Source organism: Somniosus microcephalus, chromosome 1, assembly GCF_052327205.1.
Source record: "Somniosus microcephalus isolate GS21.2 chromosome 1, FLI_Smic_1.0, whole genome shotgun sequence".
Classification (NCBI taxonomy): Eukaryota; Metazoa; Chordata; class Chondrichthyes; order Squaliformes; family Somniosidae; genus Somniosus; species Somniosus microcephalus.
In genome coordinates, this window is record NC_140987.1 from 122661022 (window position 1) to 122685371 (window position 24350).

General features: G+C 44.6%; 1 protein-coding gene across 6 annotated transcripts in view; it reads left to right on the plus strand.

The window, feature by feature from the left end:
• agtpbp1 (ATP/GTP binding carboxypeptidase 1) overlaps positions 1–24350 on the plus strand; it is a 410793-nt gene that overhangs the window by 26247 nt on the left and 360196 nt on the right. For all 6 annotated transcript variants that reach the window (XR_015078056.1, XM_085985173.1, XM_085985187.1 and 3 more), the window contains exon 2: positions 18605–18677. Coding sequence is in view for 5 of the 6 variants with exons in the window: in XM_085985173.1 (XP_085841299.1) it covers positions 18646–18677 (32 nt within the window). In the remaining variant the exon portion in view is untranslated. The remainder of the gene's footprint in view (positions 1–18604; positions 18678–24350) is intronic.

Sequence of the window (24350 nt, forward strand, 5' to 3'; positions counted from 1 at the left end):
AGGCGTCCAGCAGGGTGTAGCAGTTTATTGTTTGGCTGTCGTCGATGACCAGGCGTTGTTTCTCGCCGGTCTTAACGACCACAACCTGGGCTCGCCAGGGGCTGGAGCTGCCCTCAATAATCCCCTCCTTCAGGAGCCGCTCCACTTCGGTTTTGATGAAAACCCTGTCCCCGGCACTGTATCGCCTGCTCTTTGTGGCGATGGGCTTACAGTCGGGGGTGAGGTTAGCAAACAGTGGGGGGGGGGGGGGGGGTGGGACTCTGAGTGTGGAGAGGTTGCATCTGGTGCGCGGCGGGCAATTTGGAGGCTGCTGGCTGCGGACTGTGAGTGGGGGGAGGGGGCCACCGTACGCCATCGTAACGCTTTTGAGGTGGCACTGGAAATCCAACCCCAGTAGAACGGCAGCGCAGAGGTCCGGCAGGACCAGGAGTTTAAAATTATTGAACACAGTCCCGTCTACTACTAGTGTCACCACGCAGTAGCCGCCAATGTCCGCTGACTGGGACTCGGAGGCCATAGAAATCCGCTGGTGCGCAGGCAGGACTGGGAGAGAGCAACGCCGCACCGTGTCGGGGTGGATGAAGCTCTCTGTGCTCCCGGAGTCAAAAAGGCAGTTTATTGCATGGCCGTTTACCTTAACGTCCATTTTGGACCGAGCTAGCTGGTGCGGTCTCGTTTGGTCCAGCGTCACAGAGGCCAGCGTAGGGGTCGGTGTGTCGCTGCGGGTATCAGATGGGGGGGGGTTGGCGGTCTGCTGCGTCCCGGCTGGTGTCCAAGATGGCGGCGTCCATGATTCCCATGTGGCTGGAGTCGTCCAAGATGGCTGCTGCTGCGGTGGTCCGCACATGGCTGGGGAGGCCCAAGATGGCGGCCCCCACGCGGCGCTGTTGGGGGCCCAAGATGGCGGCTCGCACGGCCCACACGCGGCGCTGCTGGCGTTCGGGGTGGCTTTGGCCTTGCAGACGCTGGCGTAGTGTCCCTTTTTTCCGCAGCCCGAGCAGGTCGCATTCTTCGCCGGGCAGCGCGCTCTGGGGTGTTTGGCCTGGCCACAGAAGTAGCATTTCTGGCCTTGGGATACTGCTGTCTGGCTTTGGGACACTGCTGCGGTAGTTGGGCCGTTGTTGGGCTGTGGCTGGGGTGGCACGGTGCTATGGGGCTGTCCTACCGTGTCCCAGGTTGTCGTTCCCCGCGGCGTCCACGGTGCAGAGGAGTAGGCATCCATGCCCCGGAAGGCTGCGTCCAGCGTTATTGCGATTTCGGAGGCTTTGTCGAGGGTGAGGTCACTCTGCTCCAGCAGTCGCTGTCGGGTGTAGTTGGACCTGTGGCCCGCTACGAAGGCATCCTGGATCAGTTCCTCCGTGTACTTAGTGGGCGTTACCGCCTTACACCCACAGGCCCGGCCAAGCACGGACAGTGCTTGGAGGTATTCCTCAGTCGATTCCCCAGGTTGTTGCTTGCGACTCCCCAGAAGGTGCCTAGCGTATACTTCGTTCACAGGGCGCGTGTACTGGGTCTTGAGGAGCTGGAGGGCGGCTGTGTACGAGGTCGCGTCCCGGATGACTGAGTACACTCGGTGGTTCACCTTGGAGATCAGGACAGACAGTTTGTCCGCATCCGTTTCGACCGCAGTGGAGGCAGTCAGGAATGTCTCGAAGCACGTGAGCCAGTGAGCAAACTTGGTGGAAGCGTCCGCTTCCCGACTGTCCAGGTCCAGGCATGCTGGTGTGAGGATCTTCTCCATTATAAAAAATTTAGTTAATAAAATTGATGCGCCATCAATTACTCAAAAGACTGAGGTTGAGCGAGTAACAATCAGGCTTTTATTAACTAAAGAATGAAGGTCTTGTCTCGAGTGGTCGACCCGTCCAGAATACTAAGGGACTGGGAGGTAGTCACTTATATACCTGGAATAGTGGGAGGAGTCAGCCGAGGCATGTCCAGACCTGTACCTATTGGAATACACATACAGACACAAACAGGTAGAACAGTGGTTTACCACACATTGAAACTGCTTGTTTATGTAAGTTTCTGTAGCTTTAAGACAATGGGAAAACCCCAGCGGTCAATCATAGAAACATAAGAAACATAGAAGATAGGAGCAGGAGTAGGCCATTCGGCCCTTCGAGCCTGCTCCGCCATTCAACGAGATCATGGCAGATCATCCAAACCCTAGCACCCGGTCCCTACACCGACAGCCATCCCACCCAAGCCCTATCCCCGTAACCCCACGTATTTAATCCCCCCTAACACTAAGGGCTAATTTTTTTAAAAATATCATGGCCAATCAACCTAACCCGCACATCTTTGGACTGTGGGAGGAAACCGGAGCACCCGGAGGAAACCCACGCAAACACGGGGAGAATGTGCAAACTCCCACACAGACAGTCACCCGAGGCCGGATTTGAACCCGGGTCCCTGGCGCTGTGAGGCAACAGTGCTAACCACTGTGCACTATACAGCTACAAATGACCAGTAATTCATGATTAACCTTGGCGATCAGCAAAGATCACCCCCCATCCCCCTCTTTTCAAGAGAAAAGAGACCCAGCCTGTTCATCCTTTCCTGATGGGTATAACCTCACATTTCTGTTATCCTTGTAAGTCTTTTTTGCATCCTCTCCAGTGACTATATCCTTTTTATAATATGGCGATCAGAACTGTACGCAGTACTCCAAGTGTGGTCTAACCAAGGTTCGATACAAGTTTAGCATAACTTCTCTACTTTTCAATTCTATCCCTCTAGAAATAAACCCGAGTGCTTGGTTTGCTTTTTTATGGCCTTTTAGTGATGTGTGTATTTGTACTCCCAAGATCCCTTTGCTCCTCTACCCCATTTAAATTCTTATTTTCCAAGTAATGTGTGACCTCCTTATTTTTCTTACCAAAATGTAAACCTCACACTTATTTATGTTGAAATTCATTTGCCAATGATATGCCTATTCAAGTTTATTAATGTCGTCTTATAATTTGTTGCAGTCCTCCTCAGTATGGACTATCCCCTCCAATTTGGTGTCATCCGCAAATTTAGAAATTGTGTTGTTGATTCCAAAGTCTAAATTGTTAATATAAATTGTGAACAACAATAATTCAACGAGGTTGGTCAAGCAAGACTTTCCCTTTTGAACCTAAGAACATAAGAAATAGGAGCAGGAGTAGGCCATACACTCCCTTGAGCCTGCTCCACCATTCAATAAGATCATGGATGGCTGATCTTCGACCTCAACACAACTCTCCTGCCCGATCCCCATATCCCTTGATTCCCTTAGAATCCAAAAATCTATCTATCTCAGCCTTGAATATACTCAGCTACTGAGCATCCACAGCCGTCTGTGGTGGAGAATTTGAAAGATTCACAAAGATCCTCTGAGTAAAGAAATTTCTCACCTCAGCAGGATTGGGTATTAAATATTCCTGGTTATAAGGTGTTCAGGAAAGATAGGAGGTGGTGTGGCAGTATTGGTTAAGGAGAATGTTACAGTGCTGGAGAGGGAGGATGACCTGGAGGAGTCAAGGACAGAATCTATATGGCTAGAGTTGAGAAATAATAGAGGTGCCATTACACTACTAAGTGTATTCTATAGACCACCAAATAGTGGGAAAGATATGGAGGAGCAAATTTGCAGAGAAATTACAGAGGGGTGCAAGAACTATAGAGTAGTAATAATGGGGGACTTCAGCTATCTTAATATAGACTGGGATCGTAATAGTGTTAAGGGCAGTGAAGGGGAAGAATTTCTGAAGTGTGTTCAGGAGAACTTTCTTGATCAGTATGATTCCAGCCTGACTAGGGAGGAGGCATTGCTGGATCTGGTTCTGGGGAATGAGATAGGTCAAGTGGAGTCAGTGGGTGAACATTTAGGGAACAGTGATCATATTATAAGGTTTAGATTAGCTATGGAAAAGGACAGGGAGCAATCTGGAGTAAAAATGTTTAACTGGGGGAAGGCCAATTTCAGTGGGATGAGAACAGATCTGGCCCGGGTAAACTGGAATCAAAGATTGGCAGGCAAAACTGTAATGGAACAATGGGCTGCCTTTAAAGAGGAAATAGTTCAGGTACAGTCGAGGTACATTCCCACTAGGGAGAAAGGTAGGGCAACTAAAGTCAGAGCTCCCTGGATGATGAAACAGATAGAGAATATGGTGAAGCAGAAAAAGAGCGTGTATGACATGTCAGGTTGCAAATACATCTGAGAATCAGGCTATATATAGAAAGGTCAGAGGAGAAGTGAAAAACAAAATAAGGGGAGCAAAGAGATGATATGAGAATAGAATGGCAGCCATCATAAAAGGTAATCCAAAAGTCTTCGAAAGACATATAAAGACCACTGCTTTTCTTGATATATATTAATGACTTGGACGTGGGTGTACAGGGCACAATTTCAAAGTTTGCAGATGACACAAAACTTGGAAGTGTAGTGTACAGTGAGGAGGAGAGTGATAGACTTCAGGAAGACAGACAGGCTGGTGAAATGGGCAGACACGTGGCAGATGAAATTTAACGTAGCAAAGTGTGAAGTGATGCATTTTGGTAGACAAAATGAGGAGAGGATATATAAACTAAGTGGTACAATCCTAAAGGGGGTGCACAAACAGAGAGATCTGGGGGTATATGTTTGCATAAACCATTGAAGGTGGCAGGGCAGGTTGAAAAAGCAGTTAAAAAGTCTTATGGGATCCTGGGCTTCATAAATAGAGGTATCGATTACAAAAGTGTGGAAATTATGATGAACCTGTATAAAACACTGGTCCGGCCCCAACTGGAGTACTGTGTCCAATTCTGGGCACCACACTTTAGGAAGGGTGTGAAGGCCTTAGAGAGGGTGCAGGAAAGATTTATGAGAATGATTCCAGGAATGAGAGACTTCAATTATGTTGATAGACTGGAGAAGCTGGGTTTGTTCTCCTTGAAGCAGAGAAGATTGAGAGGAGATCTGATACAGGTGTTCAAAATCATGAGGGGTCTGGACAGAGTAGAGAAAGAGAGAAACGGTTCCCATTGGCAGAAGGGTCGAGAACCAGAGGACACAGATTTAAGGTGATTGGCAAAAGAACCAAAGGCGACGTAAGAAATAACTTTTTTATGCAGCGAATGGTTAAGATCTGGAATGCACTGCCTGAAAGGATGGTGGAGGCATACTGAATTTTATCTTTCAAAAGGCAGTTGGATAAGTATCTGAAGGAAAAAAAAATTGCAGGGCTAAGGGGAAAGGGCAGGGGAGTAGGATTAGCTGAGAGTCGGCACGGGCTCGACGGGCCGAATGGCCGCCTTCCGTGCTGTACCCATTCTATGATTCTAGTCCTGAATGGCCGACCCCTTATCCTGAGACTATCCTCCCTAGTTCTAGACTGTCCAGCCAGGGGAAACATGCTCTCAGCTTTTACCCTGTCATACCCTCTTAGGATTTTATATGTTTCAATGAGATCACCTCTTATTCTTCTGAACTCCAGTCAGTATAGGCCCATTCTAATCAATTTAAGTAGATTTGAAATCCATGCTGACTATTCTTTATATTTTTGGTTTCTGGATGTTTTTCTATTTTCTACTTTAGTAGGGATTCCATTATCTTTCCTACCACTGATGTTAAGCTGACTGATTGATAGTTCCCTGGACATGTTCTATCCCCCTTAAATATAGGTATAACATTAGCTATCCGCCAGTCCTCTGGCACTACACCTTTTTCTAACAAATTATTAAATTGTGTAATAGTGCCTCTGCTATCTCTTCCCTAGATTCTTTTAAAATGCGTGGATGCAATCCGTCTAGACCTGGAGTCTTATCCTCTTTGAGTTTAAGACTTAACAGAACAATGAAAGACCCGTTGTTTACCCACAGTTCTGGAGATGGGTTCACTTTGGAGCCCTTGGTGATTAACGGTTTGGTGGGGCAGTGTCCCCAAAACACACACACGCACATGGACTGAAGCAACTGGTAACAGAAGGATAGAGTCAGTTGGTTTGAGAATAACTAGCTTTCACCTATGGTGTCATTGAAGGTGCATCTTTATTTTTCTTGCAATGAAACACGAAGGAAGAGTTATTCTCTGAAAACTGTATTCTGTTCATTCATGTATTTTATGTAAAATAAATCAGTTTATTGGTTTGCAATTGGGCCTCATTTCGTTAGTGCTTTTCAGTTCACCTTCTGTAAAGACAGGTGAATGCACATGGTGGTAAAGGTAGCAAGGGTTCTATGTTAAGATCCCCAGGTCACACTATCATTTGAGTAGATACTGGGCAGCAAATGGTGTACACCAGATAATAGGCGATGTGAGATCTGTTGCTGCTTCTTCTTAGGCAGTCCCTCGGAACCGAGGATGACTTGCTTCCACATTAAAAATGAGTTCGCAGGTGACTGATGAGTCCAATGCGGGACCTACAGTCTCTGTCACAGGTGGGGCAGACTGTGGTTGAAGGGGCGGGTGGGTGGGATGCTTGGGTTGACGTGCGCTGCCTGCGCTTGGCTTCTGCTTGCTCCCGGCGAAGAGACTCGAGGTGTTCGGCGCCTTCCCGGATGCTTCTCCTCCACTTTGTGCGGCCTTGGGCCAGGGATTCCCAGGTGTCGGTGGGGATGTTACACTTTTTCAAGGAGGCTTTGAGGGTGTCCTTGAAGCATTTCCTCTGCCCACCTGGGGCTCTCTTGCCATGCCGGAGCTCCAAGTAGAGCGCTTGTTTTGGGAGTCTCGTATCAGGCATGCGGACAATGTGACCCGTCCATCGGAGCTGATCGAGCGTGGTCAAAGCTTCGATGCTGGGGATGTTGGCCTGAGCAAGAACACTGACGTTGGTGTGCCTATCCTGCCAATGGATTTGCAGGATCTTGCGGAGGCAGCGTTGGTGGTACCTCCCCAGTGCTTTGAGGTGCCTGCTGTACATGGTCCATGTCTTTGAGGCATACAGCAGGGCAGGTATCACTGCTGCTCTGTAGACCATGAGCTTAGTGCTGGGTTTGAGATCCTGGTCTTCAAACACTCTCTTCCTCAGGCGACCGAAGGCTGCACTGGCACACTGAAGGCGGTGTTGGACTTCGTCATCGACGTCTGCCCTTGTTGACAGTAGGCTCCCGAGGTATGGAAAGTGGTCCATGTTGTCCAAGGTCTTGTTGTGGATTTTGATAATCGGGGGGCAGTATTGTGTGGCGGGGGCAGGTTGGTAGAGGACCTTTGTCTTATGGATGTTTAGTGTAAGGCCTATGCTCTCGTTCGCTTCAGTGAAGGTGTTGATGATGGCTTGGAGTTCGACCTCCGAGTGAGTGCAGACGCAAGCATCGTCTGCATACTGTAATTCGACGACAGAGGATGGAACGATCTGGACTGGAGGCGAAGGAGGTTGAACAGTTTCCCATTTGTTCTGTAAATTAGCTCCACTCCAGTGGGGAGCTTACTGAGGGTGAGATGGAGCATTGCAGCAAGGAAGATCAAGAAGAGCGTTGGTGCGATGACACAGCCTTGCTTGACCCCGGTTCGTACATGAATTGGGTCTGTGGTGGAACCGTTGGTCAGGATCACGGCTTGCATGTCGTCGTGAAGCAGGTGGAGGATGGTGACAAACTTTTGAGGGCAGCCGAATTTGAGGAGGACACTCCATAATCCCTCACAGTTGACAGTGTCGAAGGCCTTTGTGAGATCAAAGGCGGCCATGTACAGTGGTTGATGCTGTTCCCTGCATTTCTCTTGTAATTGACGTGCGGTGAAGATCATGTCCATTGTGCCCCTTAGTGGGCGGAATCCGCATTGCGACTCTGGGAGGAGCTCTTCGGCCACTGGGGGAAGGCGATGAATTATCATTTAAGTAGATACTGGGCAGCAAATGGTGTACACCAGATAATAGGTGATGTGAGGTCTGCTTACAGGAGTGATCAGTGACATTAATATCTAGTGCAAAACCTGAAAACTAGTAACTGGCAATAGATCAGTAGTTTGAAGAAAAAGAGGGACCAGCAAATTCCGGGCCAGTAGCTCAGAAGCCCTCGAGTGGGGAGACAGATGCAGTTACTTATAGAAGTGAGGAAAATATTTGGAACAGCTGAATTACTGAGCTGTTTGAGGAATTGCTTGAGCATTAATGCTAGCTTGATAGTAGAAATTGAACCATTATTGATGGTGTCCATAAAGTTACCAAGATTGGTGAATTGAGCAGCGGAAGTTATAATTAATGGATTAGATTTTGCTTAGTAAAAAGTTGAAAGATTTTGGCGCATTATCAAGGTCAGGAGAACAACAGAGATTATTTTTTTTAGAGAAATTTTTTTTTTAGCCAAAGGTTGAAGTCAAGTGATTCAAGGGAGCTTTGGTGAGTGAGCAGTAGAAATGATAGAATGAACATCAGCTCCTTTTTCAGATCCGAGTTGAAGTAGAAAGCATAGGAAGGAAATGGGAAGGGCAAGATTCAGAAAGTAATCAAACTTCAGTTTCAGTGGGACATAAGGGATAAGGAATGGATGGCTGACGTGGGAAATGGACAAAATTGAGATTTGAGGAAATGCTGCTAATGTAGCTGGAGTTCAGGTTAAAATAACAGTGGATATGCTGAAAGTAATTGTAATTCCAATCCCTTGTGTTTTAAAAACAATTGTGATAGGATGCATTATGTTTTAGAGGTGAAAGATTTTATTGTGATAGCGGATGAATAATTCATTGGATTGCTTTCCGGTTTAGTGACATGAGCATGTACTTGTAAAGTACTACAGTTAATCAATCACAAATGCAGTCATGCTCACTTGAAACATATTATTTTTTCACTGTAATCTTTGCACAATTGACTCCAGGAAATTCATACCTGAACTAAGCACACAATTACAATCTATCTGTTGGGTCTTTAGATTATATTAAATTAGATTGTTCTTTTGTGCCGGTGCCTGTAAGCGAGCCCTTGCTCTACTGAATATACACACATCAGTATTGTAGTGAAGCCCAGGGGCTGAACAGAAACCCTTGTTAAAAAAGATAAGAAAGACTTGTATTCATATAGCACCTTTAATACAATCATAGAATGGTTACAGCATGGAAGAAGGCCATTTGGCCCATCGAACCTGTGCCGACTCTGTTAGTCCCACTCCCCCGCCCTTTCCCCATAGCCATACAAATTTCCTTTCCTCCAAATACTTGTCGAACTCCCTTTTGAAAGATAAGATTGAGTCTGCCTCCACCACCGTTTCAGGCAGTGCATTCCAGACCTTAACCACTCGCTTCGTTGTTCTTACGTCGCTTTTGGTTCTTTTGACAATCACCTTAAATCTGTGTCCTCTGGTTCTCGACCCTTCTGCTAATGGGAACAGTTTATCTCTATCTACTCTGTCCAGACCCCTCATGATTTTGAACACCTGTATCAGACCTCCTCTCAATCTTCTCTGCTCGAAGGAGAACAAACCCAGCTTCTCCAGTCTATCAATGTAACTGAAGTTCCTCATTCCTGGAATCATTCTTGTAAATCTTTTCTGCACCTTCTCTAAGGCCCTCACATCCTTCCTAAAGTGTGGTGCCCAAAATTGGACACAGTACTCTAGTTAGGGCCAAACCAGTATTTTATACAGGTTCATCATAATTTCCACACTTTTGTACTCTACCTCTATTTATGAAGCCTAGGATCCCGTAAGCCTTTTTAACTGCTTTCTCAACCTGCCCTGCCACCTTCAACGATTTGTGTGCACATACCCCCTCGGTCTCTCTATCGTGCACCCCCTTTAGGATTGTACCATTTTTAATTTATATGTCCTCTCCCCATTCTTTCTACCAAAATGTATAATTTCACACTTTTCTTTGTTATATTTGATCTGCCACTTGCCTGCCCATTTCACCAGCCTGTCTGTCTTCCTGAAATCTATCACTCTCCTCCTCACTGTTCCCTATACTTCCAAGTTTTGTGTCATCTGCAAATTTTGAAATTGTGCCCTGAACACCCAAGTCCAAGTCATTAATATATATCAAGAAAAGCAGTGGTCCTAGAACCGACCCCTGGGGAACACCACTGTAGATCTTCCTCCAGTCCGAAAAACAACCGTTCACCACTACTCTCTGTTTCCTGTCACTTAACTAATTTCATATCCATGCTGCCCTTTTTTTCCCTTTTATTCCATGGGCTTCAACTTTGCTGCCAAGCCTATTATGTGGCATTTTGTCGAACGCCTTTTGGAAATCCAGGTACGCTACGTTAACCGCATTACCCTCATCAGCCCTCTGTTACCTCATCAAAAAACTCTATCAAGTTGTTAAACTTGATTTGCCTTTTAACAAATCTGTGCTGGCTTTCCATAATCAATCCAAGCGACTGTTAATTTTGTCTCTGGTTACTGTTTCTAAAGCTTCCCCACTACCGAGGTTAAACTGACTGACTTGTAGTTGCTGAGTTTATCTTTATAACCTTGTTCAAAAAAGGGTGTAACATTTGCAATTCGCTAGTCCTCTGGCAACACCCCTGTATCTATGGAGGATTGGAATATTATGGGATTTCCGCCCTCAATTCCGTCAGCATCCTAGGATGCATCACATGCAGTCCTGCTGATTTATCTACTTTAAGTACAGCCAGCTTTTCTAATACCTCTATCAATTTTTTTCCTATCAAGTATCTCCACTACCTCCTCCTTCACTATGTCTATAGCAGCATCCTCTTCCTTGGTGAAGACAGATGCAAAGTACTCGTTTAGTACCTCAGCCATACCCTCTGCCTCCATGCATAGGTTTCCTTTTTGGTCCCTACTCGACCCCACCCCTCCTCTTACTACCCTTTTACTACTCATATGCCTATAGAAGACTTTTGGATTACCTTTTATGTGGCTGCCATTCTATTCGCATACCCTCTCTTTGCCCCTCTTATTTTGTTTTTCACTTCTCCTCTGACCTTTCTATATATAGCCTGATTCTGAGATGTATTTGCAACCTGACATCTGTCATACGTGCTCTTTTTCTGCTTCACCATATTCTCTATCTGTTTCATCATCCAGGGAGCCCTGACTTTAGTTGCCCTGCCTTTCCCCCTAGTGGGAATGTACCTCCACTGTACCTGAACTATTTCCTCTTTAAAGGCAGCCCATTGTTCCATTACAGTTTTGCCTGCCAATCTTTGATTCCAGTTTACCCGGGCCAGATCTGTTCTCATCCCACTGAAATTGGCCTTCCACCAATTAAACATTTTTACTCTAGATTGCTCCCTGTCCTTTTCCATTGCTAATCTAAACCTTATGATCACTGTTCCCTAAATGTTCACCTACTGACACTTGCTCCACTTGACCTACCTGATTCACCAGAACCAGATCCAGCAATCCCTCCTCCCTCATAGGGCCGGAAACATACTGATCAAGAAAGTTCTCCTGGACACACTTCAGAAATTCTTCCCCTTCTCTGCCCTTTACACTATTATGATCCCAGCCTATATTAGGAAAGTTGAAGCCCCCCATTATTACTACTGTATAGTTCTTGCACCTCTCTGTAATTTCTCTGCAAATTTGCTCCCCCATATCTTTCCCACTATTTGGTGGTCCATAGAATACACCTAGTAGTGTAATGGCACCACTGTTATTTCTTGGCTCTAGCCATATAGATTCTGTCCTTGACCCCTCCAGGACATCCTCCTTCTCCAGCACTGTAACATTCTCCTCAACCAATACTGCCACACCACCTCCTATCTTTCCTGAACACCTTATAACCAGGAATATTTAATTCCCAATCCTGCCCTTTTTTGAGCCAGGTCTCCGTTATTGCCACAACATCATATTCCCATGTGGCTATTTGTGCCTGCAGCTCATTTACCTTGTTTACTTTGCTTCGTGCGTTCACATACATACATTGTAAACCCATTTTAGACCATCCTGTATTCTCTTAGTTTGACCCCACCTTATCCTTTCTTACTTTAGTGCTCTCTGCCTCTCCCAATCCTTTGAGCACTTTATTTCCCCTTTCTAATGCTACATCCTGGTGCCCATCCCCCTACCAGATTAGTTTAAACCCTTCCTGTGAGGATATTGGTTCCGGCCCGATAGAGGTGCAACCCGTCCGGCCTGTACAGGTCCCACCTCCCCCAGAACCAATCCCAATGCCTCAGGAATCTGAAGCCCTCCCTCCTGCACCATCTCTCCAGCCACGTATTCATCTGCTCTATCCTCCTATTTCTATACTCACTAGCGTGTGGCACCGGGAGTAATCCAGAGATTACTACCTTTGAGATCCTGCTTTTTAATCTCTTTCCTAGCTCCCTAAAATCTGCCTGCAGGACCTCATCCCTCTATCTACCTATGTCGTTGGTACCAATATGGACCATGACCTCTGGCTGTTCACCCTCCCCCCCCCTCAGAATGTTCTGCAGCTGCTCAGAGACATCCTTAACCCTGGCACTAGGGAGGCAACATACCATCCTCAAGTCACGTTTGTGGCCACAGAAACGCCTGTCTGTTCCCCTAACTATCGAATTCCCTACCACTATTGCTCTCCCATTCTTCTTCCCCCCCCCCCCCCCCCCCCTCCCGTACAGCTGAGCCACCCGTGGTGCCGTAGACTTGGCTCTGTCTGTACTCCCCAGAGGAGCGATCGCCCTCACCAGTACTCGGAACCAAATACTGGTTGGAGAGCGAGATGCACTCGGGGAACTCCTGCACTATCTGCCTGGTCCTCCTCTTCTGTCTGACGGTCACCCATTCCCTCGGTCCCTTTCACGACCTCAGGACATCCCAAAGCTGACGGTCACCCATTCCCTCGGTCCCTTTCACGACCTCAGGACGTCCCAAAGCGCTTTACTGCTAATGAAGTACTTTTGAAGTGTAGTCACTGTTGTAATGTAAGAAATGTTATTATATTTATCTTACTGGCTATGACTTGAACCTTCTTGTAATCTGTTAGAGAGTGGCTAACGGATGATACATGATCAGATTCTAAATTATGCATTGTCCTTACTAAAACCGAGCTGTAGGAAGAAACACTACAGCAACCTGCAATATTTTTCAGAAGTTTTAACTTAATGTTTTTTCCTCCGTTGCAAAAGTAACAAAAGGAGTGACACTTGATTAACTTTACTAATCATACTAAACCTGGAGTAGTGCCTGGGCTGTAACTCTGAATTATTATGGCTCACTGAGCTCCACGAGACCGCCTCCACACAAGCTGCAGCAGAATGATACAAGAAGAATTGATGAGTTGGAAACACATTGCCTGGGATATACTTCTGGTACCTTTTGAAGTTGAAAGCCGGGATGCAGAAAAACCAACGTTGTCATCCGTAGTTGTTTTAAGTTTATCAAATTACCCAGTAGTTTCCTGAACTCCACAACTCATTTACACATGTTGCCTTATTTTGATTTGACTTCAGCAAGCAGTCTTTGCTAATACATTTCTGCTTGCTTTGCAATCACAATATTTTGAGACAGGAATAATGCTTTTGCAGTAACAGTACCACACTGAAGTATCAGCCTAGAGAACGTATTCAGTTGGTAGCACCCTTTTCTCTGAGTACAATCATTTCACTAAATGTAAGTCATCTTTCGCAAACTAAGGGCGATTATAAGACTGTGTCAGTGTCTCTGTTCGAAAAGTTTACCACTTTCAATTCTGTAGTGAATTGCCTGGAACAACAGAATCTTCATGTCTGTAATGGACAATATAATGGCCACAAATAAATTGATGTCTTTAAGATTGCAAGTGTATTTATTCAGCTAATATTTGAAAACTTTTATATTCATTTAAAAAGGAAGGGAAGGGAAACAAAGACAGTGTGGGTTTGAGTTCCAGGAAAAAAAATAAAACTCTTATACACAAGGTGGAATCTATTGGGACTGTTTCGCTTGAAGACCCAGGCATTCTCATCTCATGGGCTGCAGTGGGTTGATATTGATGACTTAAACTGAATAAGCCTTGTTTATCGATATTGTGCCCCGTCCACTTGTTGAAAACAGGCTAGTTCTTCACACAAAATAACTGTAGTCTATAGTCTTTTACCCAAACCACAAAGGACCACATACCATTACTATTGTTGCTATTCTTCTAAGGTGTTAACAATGACCCTATCCTATAAATGAATCAAATAAGTTTTTGATGAAGCATTGGTTCACTGAGGGGCCAGTAAATTTATCAAAAAGCAGTGCCTTACAGCCCAGGAATGTTTCATCACCAGTCTATGTTGAACAACTGATTTTAGCTGTGGCAGTTGCAGGAGAACTACAGTTATCACCAGGCCACAATGTCATTGGATTACCAAGGGAAAAATAGAGCAAGATTTCTGTTCCTGATTGCTGTTCAGAAACTGCTGCCGGAAGTGCCCATGTGTGGATGTTGGATAAGGAGAGGATTTGGCTCAGCTTGATGTCCCTTATAATTGAACAGCTTGCAACACTCACTGTCAAGGCTCACACACGAGCATTGGCCTCAAGGAGGGAGCCTTTGAAAAGACAGCAACCCTTACAAGGAGTCAATGGCTTCAGGAGTGGAGGGGGACCAGCAAATTGGCAAAAACAAAGAGCGGAATTGTTACAGGCACTACAGTAAGTTCAGATTTTGGGATTGGTTGTACCATGTATTATTAAAATCAGCAAGCATTTAAAAAAAAATTGACCCTGAATGAATTGTCGAGAGCTCCAAGGAATTATGTGCTCCTTGGACTGGATATCTTTGAGATTCCAACTCTACACTGGACCAAACAGGAGTCAACTTCCACATGTAATCTGTTGCTGCCCAGATCTACACCTCTCTTGACCTTGACCTACTGCCTCTGTTGTCAGACTTCTTGTCCGATGTCAATTCTTGAACAAGCCAGTTTCCTAAAGCTAAACATCTTCGATCCCTGCCAAAAACTCTACAATTGCCCGTTTCCATCCCCCTCTCCAACCACTGTCTCAGGCTAAACCAGAGACTTTGCATCCTCGCTGTCCTTTCTGACCTCACATCCTCTCCATTGCAAAGACTGCCTACTTCCACCTCTAACATCAGATGCCTTTGTCTGAACTCAACTATTCCAGTGATGTCCTGGCTTGCCTCCCTCTGTAAACTTCAGCTCATCTGAAACTCTGTGCTCGTATCCCATTCCGCACCAAGTCCCACTCACTTCTTAGCCCTGTCTGGCCTAAATTGGCTCCCAGTTCCCCAACTTTAAAATACTCAACCTTGTGTTTAAATTTCTTAATGGCTTTGTCCCTCCTCCAGTCCTACAATCCCCCCCCCCCCACACACACTAATTCTCCATTCCTCTGACTCTGGCCTTTTGTGCATCCCCTCCTTTCTCTGACCAGGCACCTAGACCCCACGCCCCAGAACTCATTTCAAAGCCCCTCTGCCTCTCCACCTTTCCTTTTTACCACCCTCATTGAAACCAACCTCTTTGTTCCAGCTTTTGGTCACCCCTCCTAATATCTTCTTTGTCTCGGCATCAATTTTCTGATTATGCCCCTGTGAAGCACCATAGGAATTATTGTTATATTGCTATGGTGGAAAGTACCCAATGACACTGTCCAATCAGGAAATTAGTGGTATGTGCAGTTGAGTGGTCTTTTCTGCCACTTCCCCCAGCCAAACTCTGCTCTATATAATGTTTTGAACCCTGCTCTTAGTTCTTTAGAGGAAACAATGTTGGGACCCCAACTGCAAAAGTCCTGAAAAGTAATACAGTAAATGATAGTGCCAGGTTAGAAAGTGAAACAGGGAGTAGACTAGGGGGGGCAGCTTTTTATGTCCAGGCTGAACTTCTTTCAAACTATGAAGACTGGAAATCCATACCTGTGGCAGATGATTCAACATTGCCTCAAATTACTTACCTGTATTCCAGAAATCAACCTACAAGAAGTCTCCATGTGTCACTGAAGCTTTCCAAGCAATTAATAGCTTGTAAATGGTTGTTGTAATTGTAGGTAATTTAGAGAAATGCAGTCATCTTTTGCCTTTGTTTCTGTATATTTTAAAGAAGGTCAGATTAAACCTTTGGGGAAGCCTGCCTATTTGGGAGCCAGTATGAAGACACTGGTTTATTCTGGAGTTTGTTTCCATTGCTACCAATGCCTCTCACCAATGGTCATTTTTAAAGTGCGAGCCTAGACACTGAGCATCAACAACAACAACTTGCATTTATATAGCACCTTTACCATCGTAAAATGTCCCAAGCAGGCTATTCAACTGGTGGGCACAACAATTAAATCTGATCCTTATCCTATCCTCCTTTAGCTTTCAAGAAGGGGATCATTGGTGAGTTATTTGGAGTGGGAATCCTGAATGATATTCCTAATCCAGCGGTGCTGAGGCGACTGCTGCCCGGGCTGAGATTACCTCACTCCCTACATACTGGGGATTGATTCGGGATCCTTGTCTGCATGAATTGGCACACTGTGCGGAAACATTTACCGACCTAAAAGGTAGAGTTCATCCAGCTGGCAAGCTGCTTGTTTGAAATTTTTCATTGCAGTAAAATATTGTATCCCCTTTCTCCTCTCAACAAATACTTGAAGATAAAGCCACAATAAGGCCTTAAACCAGAGTAAAGGGAAAATAAAAAAATTGGGATAAAACCTCTTGAAAGAAACTCTGTGGGGTGTACTTTCTGTTCAAAGTACTCCCTTCTCAGGTTGTTTTTAAGAAAAGTATAGCCTTAAATATATCTATTTCCTGATTGAAAATATACATTTTCCAGTACTGTGGGGACTCACCATTTCGGATTTCTGATTCCTCAGCAACACAAATTAAGTCAGATACAGAAGGAAGGATACTTTTAGCACACCATTTGAAGTTTCCTCCTATTCTCAATCAACAATTACAAATCTTTGGCATTCTCTTCCCCAGAAAGCTGTGGAGGCTGGGTCATTGAATATATTTAAAGTGGAGATAGACAGATTTTTGTACGATAAGGGAGTCAAGGGTTATGGGGAGCGGGCAGGGAAGTGGAGTTGAGGCCAAGATCAGACCAGCCATGATCTTATTGAATGGTGGAGCAGGCTCGAGGGGCCAAATTACCTGCTCCTGCTCCTACGTCTTATGTTCTTATGTACAGAGAGGGGTCACGTGTCTTAGAATTGCTGCACTCATTTCAGTGGGTAGCAGTGCTTCAGATCAGCCTGGGCAGCAATTCGGACCGGCCTGACATTACAGAGCTTCACATTGGCTGAGCATGCAGTAGTATAGCCAGTCAGTCAGTCCATCATGCAGCTCTGGATGGCCTCCTAGGGTGGTTCAACCTGCTGATCCCAATAGAAATCAATGGAGTTGCTATGTGGTGTCAGGTAATAGATATTTATGAAGGAAGAGAGTGTTTGAAGACCAGGACCTCAAACCCGGCACTAAGCTCATGGTCTACAGAGCAGCAGTGATACCCGCCCTGCTGTATGCCTCAGAGACATGGACCATGTACAGCAGGCACCTCAAAGCACTGGGGAGGTACCACCAACGCTGCCTCCGCAAGATCCTGCAAATCCATTGGCAGGATAGGCACACCAACGTCAGTGTTCTCGCTCAGGCCAACATCCCCAGCATCGAAGCTTTGACCACGCTCGATCAGCTCCGATGGACGGGTCACGTTGTCCGCATGCCCAACACGAGACTCCCAAAACAAGCGCTCTACTCGGAGCTCCGGCACGGCAAGAGAGCCCCAGGTGGGCAGAGGAAACGCTTCAAGGACACCCTCAAAGCCGCCTTGAAAAAGTGTAACTTCCCCTTCGACACCTGGGAATCCCTGGCCCAAGACCACACAAAGTGGAGGAGAAGCATCCGGGAAGGCGCCGAACACCTCGAGTCTCCTCGCCGGGAGCAAGCGGAAGCCAAGCGCAAGGAGCGCACGTCAACCCAAGCACCCCACCCACCCACCCCTTCAACCACCGTCTGCCCCACGTGTGACAGAGACTGTAGGTCCCGCATTGGACTCATCAGTCACCTGGGAACTCATTTTTAATGTGGAAGCAAGTCATCCTCGGTTCTGAGGAACTGCCTAAGAGAGAAGATGATTTATGGCTATATCTAATTTTTAAATACAAAAGGGAGGATTACTTGAGGGAAAAATAGTACTCCGCTAAAAGTATCCTTCCTGGAGTTTACTTCCCTTTTAAGCATTTGTCTCCAAGAACTCTGCCAGTCCTTCTAGATGTCTATTATCTGTTATTAACTTCAGTCTGACATAGAGAGATGATGTAAGCCATTATAGTCTTTCAGTGGTTATGAACAACTATTCAAAATCTTGGTTTTAATACTTGTCATCGATCAACTGTATTAATATAGATTTCACTTGCAGAGGGATATTTTATGGGACTTGTGCACATCAAGCTGCTCATGGTTGCTGCAGTGCATACGAGCATGTTGTTCAAACTCAGTAACTGAATTGCCGATTACAAGCATTGTGTGGAAACCAGTTATATCCGCCATAAAGAAATGGGAGGAGGAAATCTAGATGACTGTTCATTTGGTTACTATCCAATATTTTCTTTGAAGTGATTAGGCATGAGAGTAGCTGTGTGAAGCAGGCTGTCACCTTTACCTTCTGGAATGCAGGCAGTGTGTAGCCTGCGAAAGGAACCGAGCAGGAGGAGAGCGTTTGAAAAAGAATGTACATATCCTCAAAAAATGAACTTACTGCAATTTTTCTTTTTAAAAAAAAAAGCTATACATTACATTTGAATTTTTTCTGATTTCTATTTTATGAAAATGTTTTAATTTCAGATTGTTTGAAATGGCAAAGTGAAAGAGGAATTTTAGCCAAGATGAACAAAGTCAAAGTGTCAACAGAAAAAGGGTGAGTAGGTGAAAGACAAAAGTCTGATAATTTTATTGGCATGAAAAGTTTGTTTAATTTGTGCATCTTGCTTCATGTTGTTATCGTGGTTCTATACTTAAAACTACAGATGTGTTTACACACATCTGTTGTAGTCACAGAGTTCCTCTTAGGAACATTACAGTCATAGGAACAGGAGTAGGCCATTCAGCCCCTCGAGCCTGTTTCACCATTCAATCAGATCATGGGTGATCTATACATCAACTCCACATCCCTTGATCCCATTACTCACCAAAAATCTATCGATCCCAGTCTTGAAAGATTCAAGTAACCCAGCATCCACAGCGCTTTGTGTGAACAAATTTCAGATTTTCACTGCCCTTTGTGTGAAAAAGTGCTTCCTGACTTCACTCCTAAAAGGCCAGCTCTGATTTTAAGATGTTGTTCTGGATTCCCCCACCAGAGGAAATAGTTTCTCTGTATCTACCATGTTGAATTCCTTTATCATTTTAAAGACACTTACAACCAATTAAGTACTTTGGAAGTGTAATTACTATTGTAAAATAGGTAATGTGGCAGCCAACTTGCACAGAGCAAGGTCCCACAAACAGCAATAAAATAAATGACCAGATCATCTGTTCTCTCAAGTGGACATAAAAATCCAATGGCACTATTTTGAAGAAGAGCAGGAGAGTTAACCCGGGTGCCCTGGCCAATATTTATCTCTCCATCAACATCACAAAAACAATTATTTGTTCATTATCACATTGCTGTTTGTGGGAGCTTGCTGTGTGCAAATTGGCTGCCACGTTTCCTACATTACAACAGTGGCTATACTTCAAATGTACTTCATTGGCTGTAAAGTGCTTTGGGACGACTGGTGGTCGTGAAAGGTCATTTTTCTTTTATTTGGCCCAACAGGTCCATGCCAATGTTTATGCTCCACATGTGTCTCCTCCCACCCTTTTTTATCCAAGAACATAAGAAGCTCACCTCAAAGTTGACCATGATGTCATGGTTGCACCTGGTTTTGTTCAGCCTGAGCAAACAGTTAAGGCGGCGGACAGTATCAATGGAAAGGGTGCGGAGTTTATGGCAGGGTCCAAAAACAATGGCCCTGAATTCGCTGTTGGTATGATGGCGTACTCTTAAGTATGCCATCACACCGCCTTTGAAATTGACCGTAGGTTCCAGATTTCTGCATGCGCTAAATCCCGAACTTGCGATTGTCAGGTTCCGACACCGCATCGGCTTCACTGCATATTTCACCTACCCATTGAAATCAACGTGCTGGCGAAATGTTGGGCTAATTGCATAAGAAGTAGGAGCAGGAGTAGGCCATACGACCCCTCGGGCCTGCTCCGCCATTCAATAGGATCATGGCTGATCCGAACTTAGACTCACGTCCACTTCCCTGCCCTCTCCCCGTAACCCCTTATTCCCTTATCAGCTAGGAAACTGTCTATCTCCGTTTTAAATTTATTTAATGTCGCAGCTTCCACAACTCTGAGGTAGCAAATTCCATAGATTTACTACCCTCTGAGTGAAGAAGTTTCTCCTCATCTCAGTTTTGAAAGGGCAGCCCCTTATTCTAAGATTATGCCCCCTAGTTCTAGTCTCACCCATCAGTGGAAACATCCTCACCGCATCCACCCGTTCAAGCCCCCTCACAATCTTATATGTTTCGATAAGATCACCTCTCATTCGTCTGAACTCCAATGAGTAGAGGCCCAACCTACTCAACCTTTCCTCATACGTCAACCCCCTCATCTCCGGAATCAACCGAGTGAACCTTCTCTGAACCACCTCGAGAGCAAGTATATCTTTTCTTAAATATGGAAACCAAAACTGCACGCAGTATTCCATGTGTGGCCTCACCAATACCTTGTATAACTGCAGCAAGACTTCCCTGTTTTTATACTGTAATGAAATCTGTTTGTCTTGGTCCTGTATTCGTTTTGCACTCATGTATATTACCCTCCCCCACTGTGTATAGTTTCACTTCCTCTTTCCCGACTAACCTGGGAGGTTCCAGGTCTTGGCTCTTGGCTCCGCCCCTGACTTCTCTTACATAAAGATCCCAGGATCTGTATGACTCATTCCTGTGAACCAGTCGGCGTGTTGAGATGTTAGCTCTGATCTTAGTGATTAAAAGCCAACTTGTTTAAGTCTATAACTTCTAGTTTTGTGGTTATTGAAGGCCCATCATATACTCCATCCCCCTTGCAATAAAAGCCAAGATTCCATTGGCCTTCCTGATCACCTGCTGCACCTGCATACTAACTTTTTGTGTTTCATGCACCAGGACCCCCAGATCCCTTTGAACTGCAGCACTTTGCAGTTTCTCTCCATTTAGATAATAACTTGCTCTTTGATTTTTTTCTGCCAAAATGCATAACCTCACACTTTCCAATATTATATTTCATCTGCAAAATCTCTGCCCACTCACTTAGCCTGTCTATGTCCTTTTGCAGGTTTTTTATGTCCTCCTCACTCACTGCTTTCCCTCCGATCTTTGTATCGTCGGCAAACTTGGATATGTTGCACTCGGTCCCTCCCTCCAAATCGTTAATATAGATTGTAAAGAGTTGGGATCCCAGCACTGACCCCTGTGGAACACCACTAGTTACTGATTGCCAGCCCGAGAACGAACCATTTATCCCAACTCTTTGTTTTCTGTTAGATAGCCAATCTTCCACCCATGCCAGTATATTACCCCCAATCCCGTGATTTTTTTTATCTTGATCAGTAATCTTTTGTGTGGAACCTTGTCAAATGCCTTTTGGAAGTCCAAATACACTACATCCACTGGTTCCCCTTTATCCACCCTGTATGTTACACCCTCAAAGAATTCGAGCAAATTTGTCAAACATGACTTCCCCTTCATAAAACCATGCTGACTCTGTCCTATTAAATTATGTTTATCCAAATGCTCTGTTACTGTTTCCTTAATAATGGACTCCAACATTTTGCCAACCACAGATGTTAGGCTAACTGGTCTATAGTTTCCAGCTTTTTGTCTACTTCCCTTCTTAAATAAGGGTGTTACATTCGCAGTTTTCCAATCTGCCGGGACCTTTCCTGAGTCCAGGGAGTTTTGGAAAATAATCACCAATGCATCCACAATCCCTACCGCCACTTCTCTCAAGACCCTAGGATGTAGGCCATCAGGTCCGGGGGATTTATCCGCCTTAAGTCCCATTATTTTACCGAGAACCATCTCCTTAGTGATTTTAATCGTGTTTAGCTCCTCCCCCCCCCCCATTGCCCCCTGTTTGTCCAGTGTTGGGATATTTTTAGTGTCCTCTACTGTAAAGACTGATACAAAATATTTGTTCAGCGTCTTTGCCACCTCCATGTTCCCCACCGCTAATTTCCCGGTCTCATCCTCTAAGGGACCAACGTTCACTTTAGCTACCCTTTTTCTTTTTATATAGCTGTAGAAACTCTTGCTATCTGTTTTTATATTTTTTGCTAGTTTACTTTCATAATCTAATCTTCCATTTCTTAATTAATCTTTTAGTTATTGTTTGCTGGCTTTTAAATGCTTCCCAATCTTCTATCCTCCCACTAGATTTGGCTACTTTATATGCCCTTGTTTTCAGTCGGATACTATCCTTTATTACTTTACTAAGCCACGGATGGCTGTCTTTTCTTTTACTCCCCTTTTTCCTCAGTGGAATATATTTATCTTGAAAGATGTGAAATATCTCCTTGAATGTAGACCACTGCTCTTGTACCGTCTTACACTTTAATCTTTTTTCCCAGTCCACTTTAGTCAATTCTACTCTCATACCTTCATAGTCTCCTTTATGTAAGCTCAGTACGCTGGTTTGAGATGCAACTCTCTCACCCTCAAACTGAATTTGGAATTCAACCATATTATGGTCACTCATTCCAAGGGGATCCTTTACTAGGACATTTTTTATTAATCCTGTCTCATTACACAGGACCAGATCTAAGATTGCCTGCCCCCTGGTTGGTTCAGTTACATACTGCTGAAGGAACCCATCCCTAATACACTCTCTGAACTCTTCCTCAAGGCTGCCATGCCCAATTTGATTAGTCCAGTCAATATGAAAGTTAAAATCCCCCATGATTATAGCTGTTCCTTTATTACAAGCCCCAACTATTTCCTGATTTATACTCCGACCAACAGAGTTGCAACTGTTAGGAGGCCTATAGACTACGCCCACTAGTGACTTTTTCCCCTTATTATTCCTTATCTCCATCCAAACTGTTTCACTATCCTGATCCTTTGACCCAATATCATTTCTGACTATTGCAGTGATTCCATCCTTGATTAACATAGCAACCCCACCTCCCTTTCCTTCCTGTCTGTCCTTCCTAATTGTCAAATACCCTTGTATGTTTAGTTCCCAGTCATGATCATCTTGCAGCCATGTCTCCATAATGGCCACCAGCTCATACCCATGTGTAGTTATTTGTACCGTCAACTCATCTATTTTGTTACGAATGCTGCGTGCATTCAGATAAAGAACTTTCAAATATGTTTTCTGACAATTTATTCCTGCTTTTACCCCTTTTACTACTTTACCTTTATCATTATACATTCTGTCCCTGACACGCTCTGGTTTTTAATTTCCCCACTGCTACCTTGCTCTATTGCCTTCTCCGCTGTCATTTTTATTTTTCGCTCCCTTAAAACATCCCCCCCCACTAATTAGTTTAAAGCCCTCTCTACAGCCCTAGTTATTCGATTCGCCAGGATTCTAGTCCCAGCACTGGCCAAGTGAAGTCCGTCCCAACGGAACAGCTCTCTTCTGTCCCAGTACTGATGCCAGTGTCCCAAGAAGCAAAACCCATTTCTCCCACACCAGTCTTTGAGCCACGCATTTAACTCTCTAATTTTATTTACCCTAGCCAAATTTGCACGTGGCTCAGGCACGTGGCCCATCAACATATCCTTCTGTTCCTTTCACCCTCATTTGCTTATCTAGCTTCCCCTTAAATGCATATATACTAGTTGCTTCAACTACTCTGTGTGGTAGCGAGTTCCACGTTCTAACCAGTCTCTGGGTAAAGAAGTTTCTCCTGAATTCCCTATTGGATTTATTAGTGACTATCTTATATTTATGGCCCGAGTTCTGGTCTCCCCCACAAGTGGAAACTTCTTCTCTATGTCTACCCTATCAATCCCTTTCATAATCTTAAAGACTTCTATTAAGTCACCCCTCAGTCTTTTTTTTAATTAGAGAAAAGAGCCTCAGCCTGTTCAGTCTTTCCTAATAGGTATAACCTCTCCGTTCTGGTATCATTTTAGTAAATCTTTTTTGCACCTTCTCCAGTGCCTCTATCTTTTTTATAATATGGAGTCCAGAATTATTCACAGTGTTCTAACCAAGGTTCTATACAAGTTTAACATAACTTCTCAATTCTATTCCTCTAGAAATGAACCCCAGTGCTCTTGTTTTATGATTTTTTATGGACTTATTAACCAGCGTCGCTATTTTTACTGATTTGTGTATCTACCTCCAGATTCCTCTGTTCCTCTACCTTTTGAAGTAATTGAAAGATAAAGTTTAAAAATAAAACTAGTGTCTGCATAGGAAAAAAGTTTTTGTGAAGCAGTGGGACTGAGTTGGTGTATTGGTAATTTTTGTTAATATACAGGACTTGGGTATTACAGCCAACAATCTGATATGGGTCACACTAAATGAGGTATTATTTTCA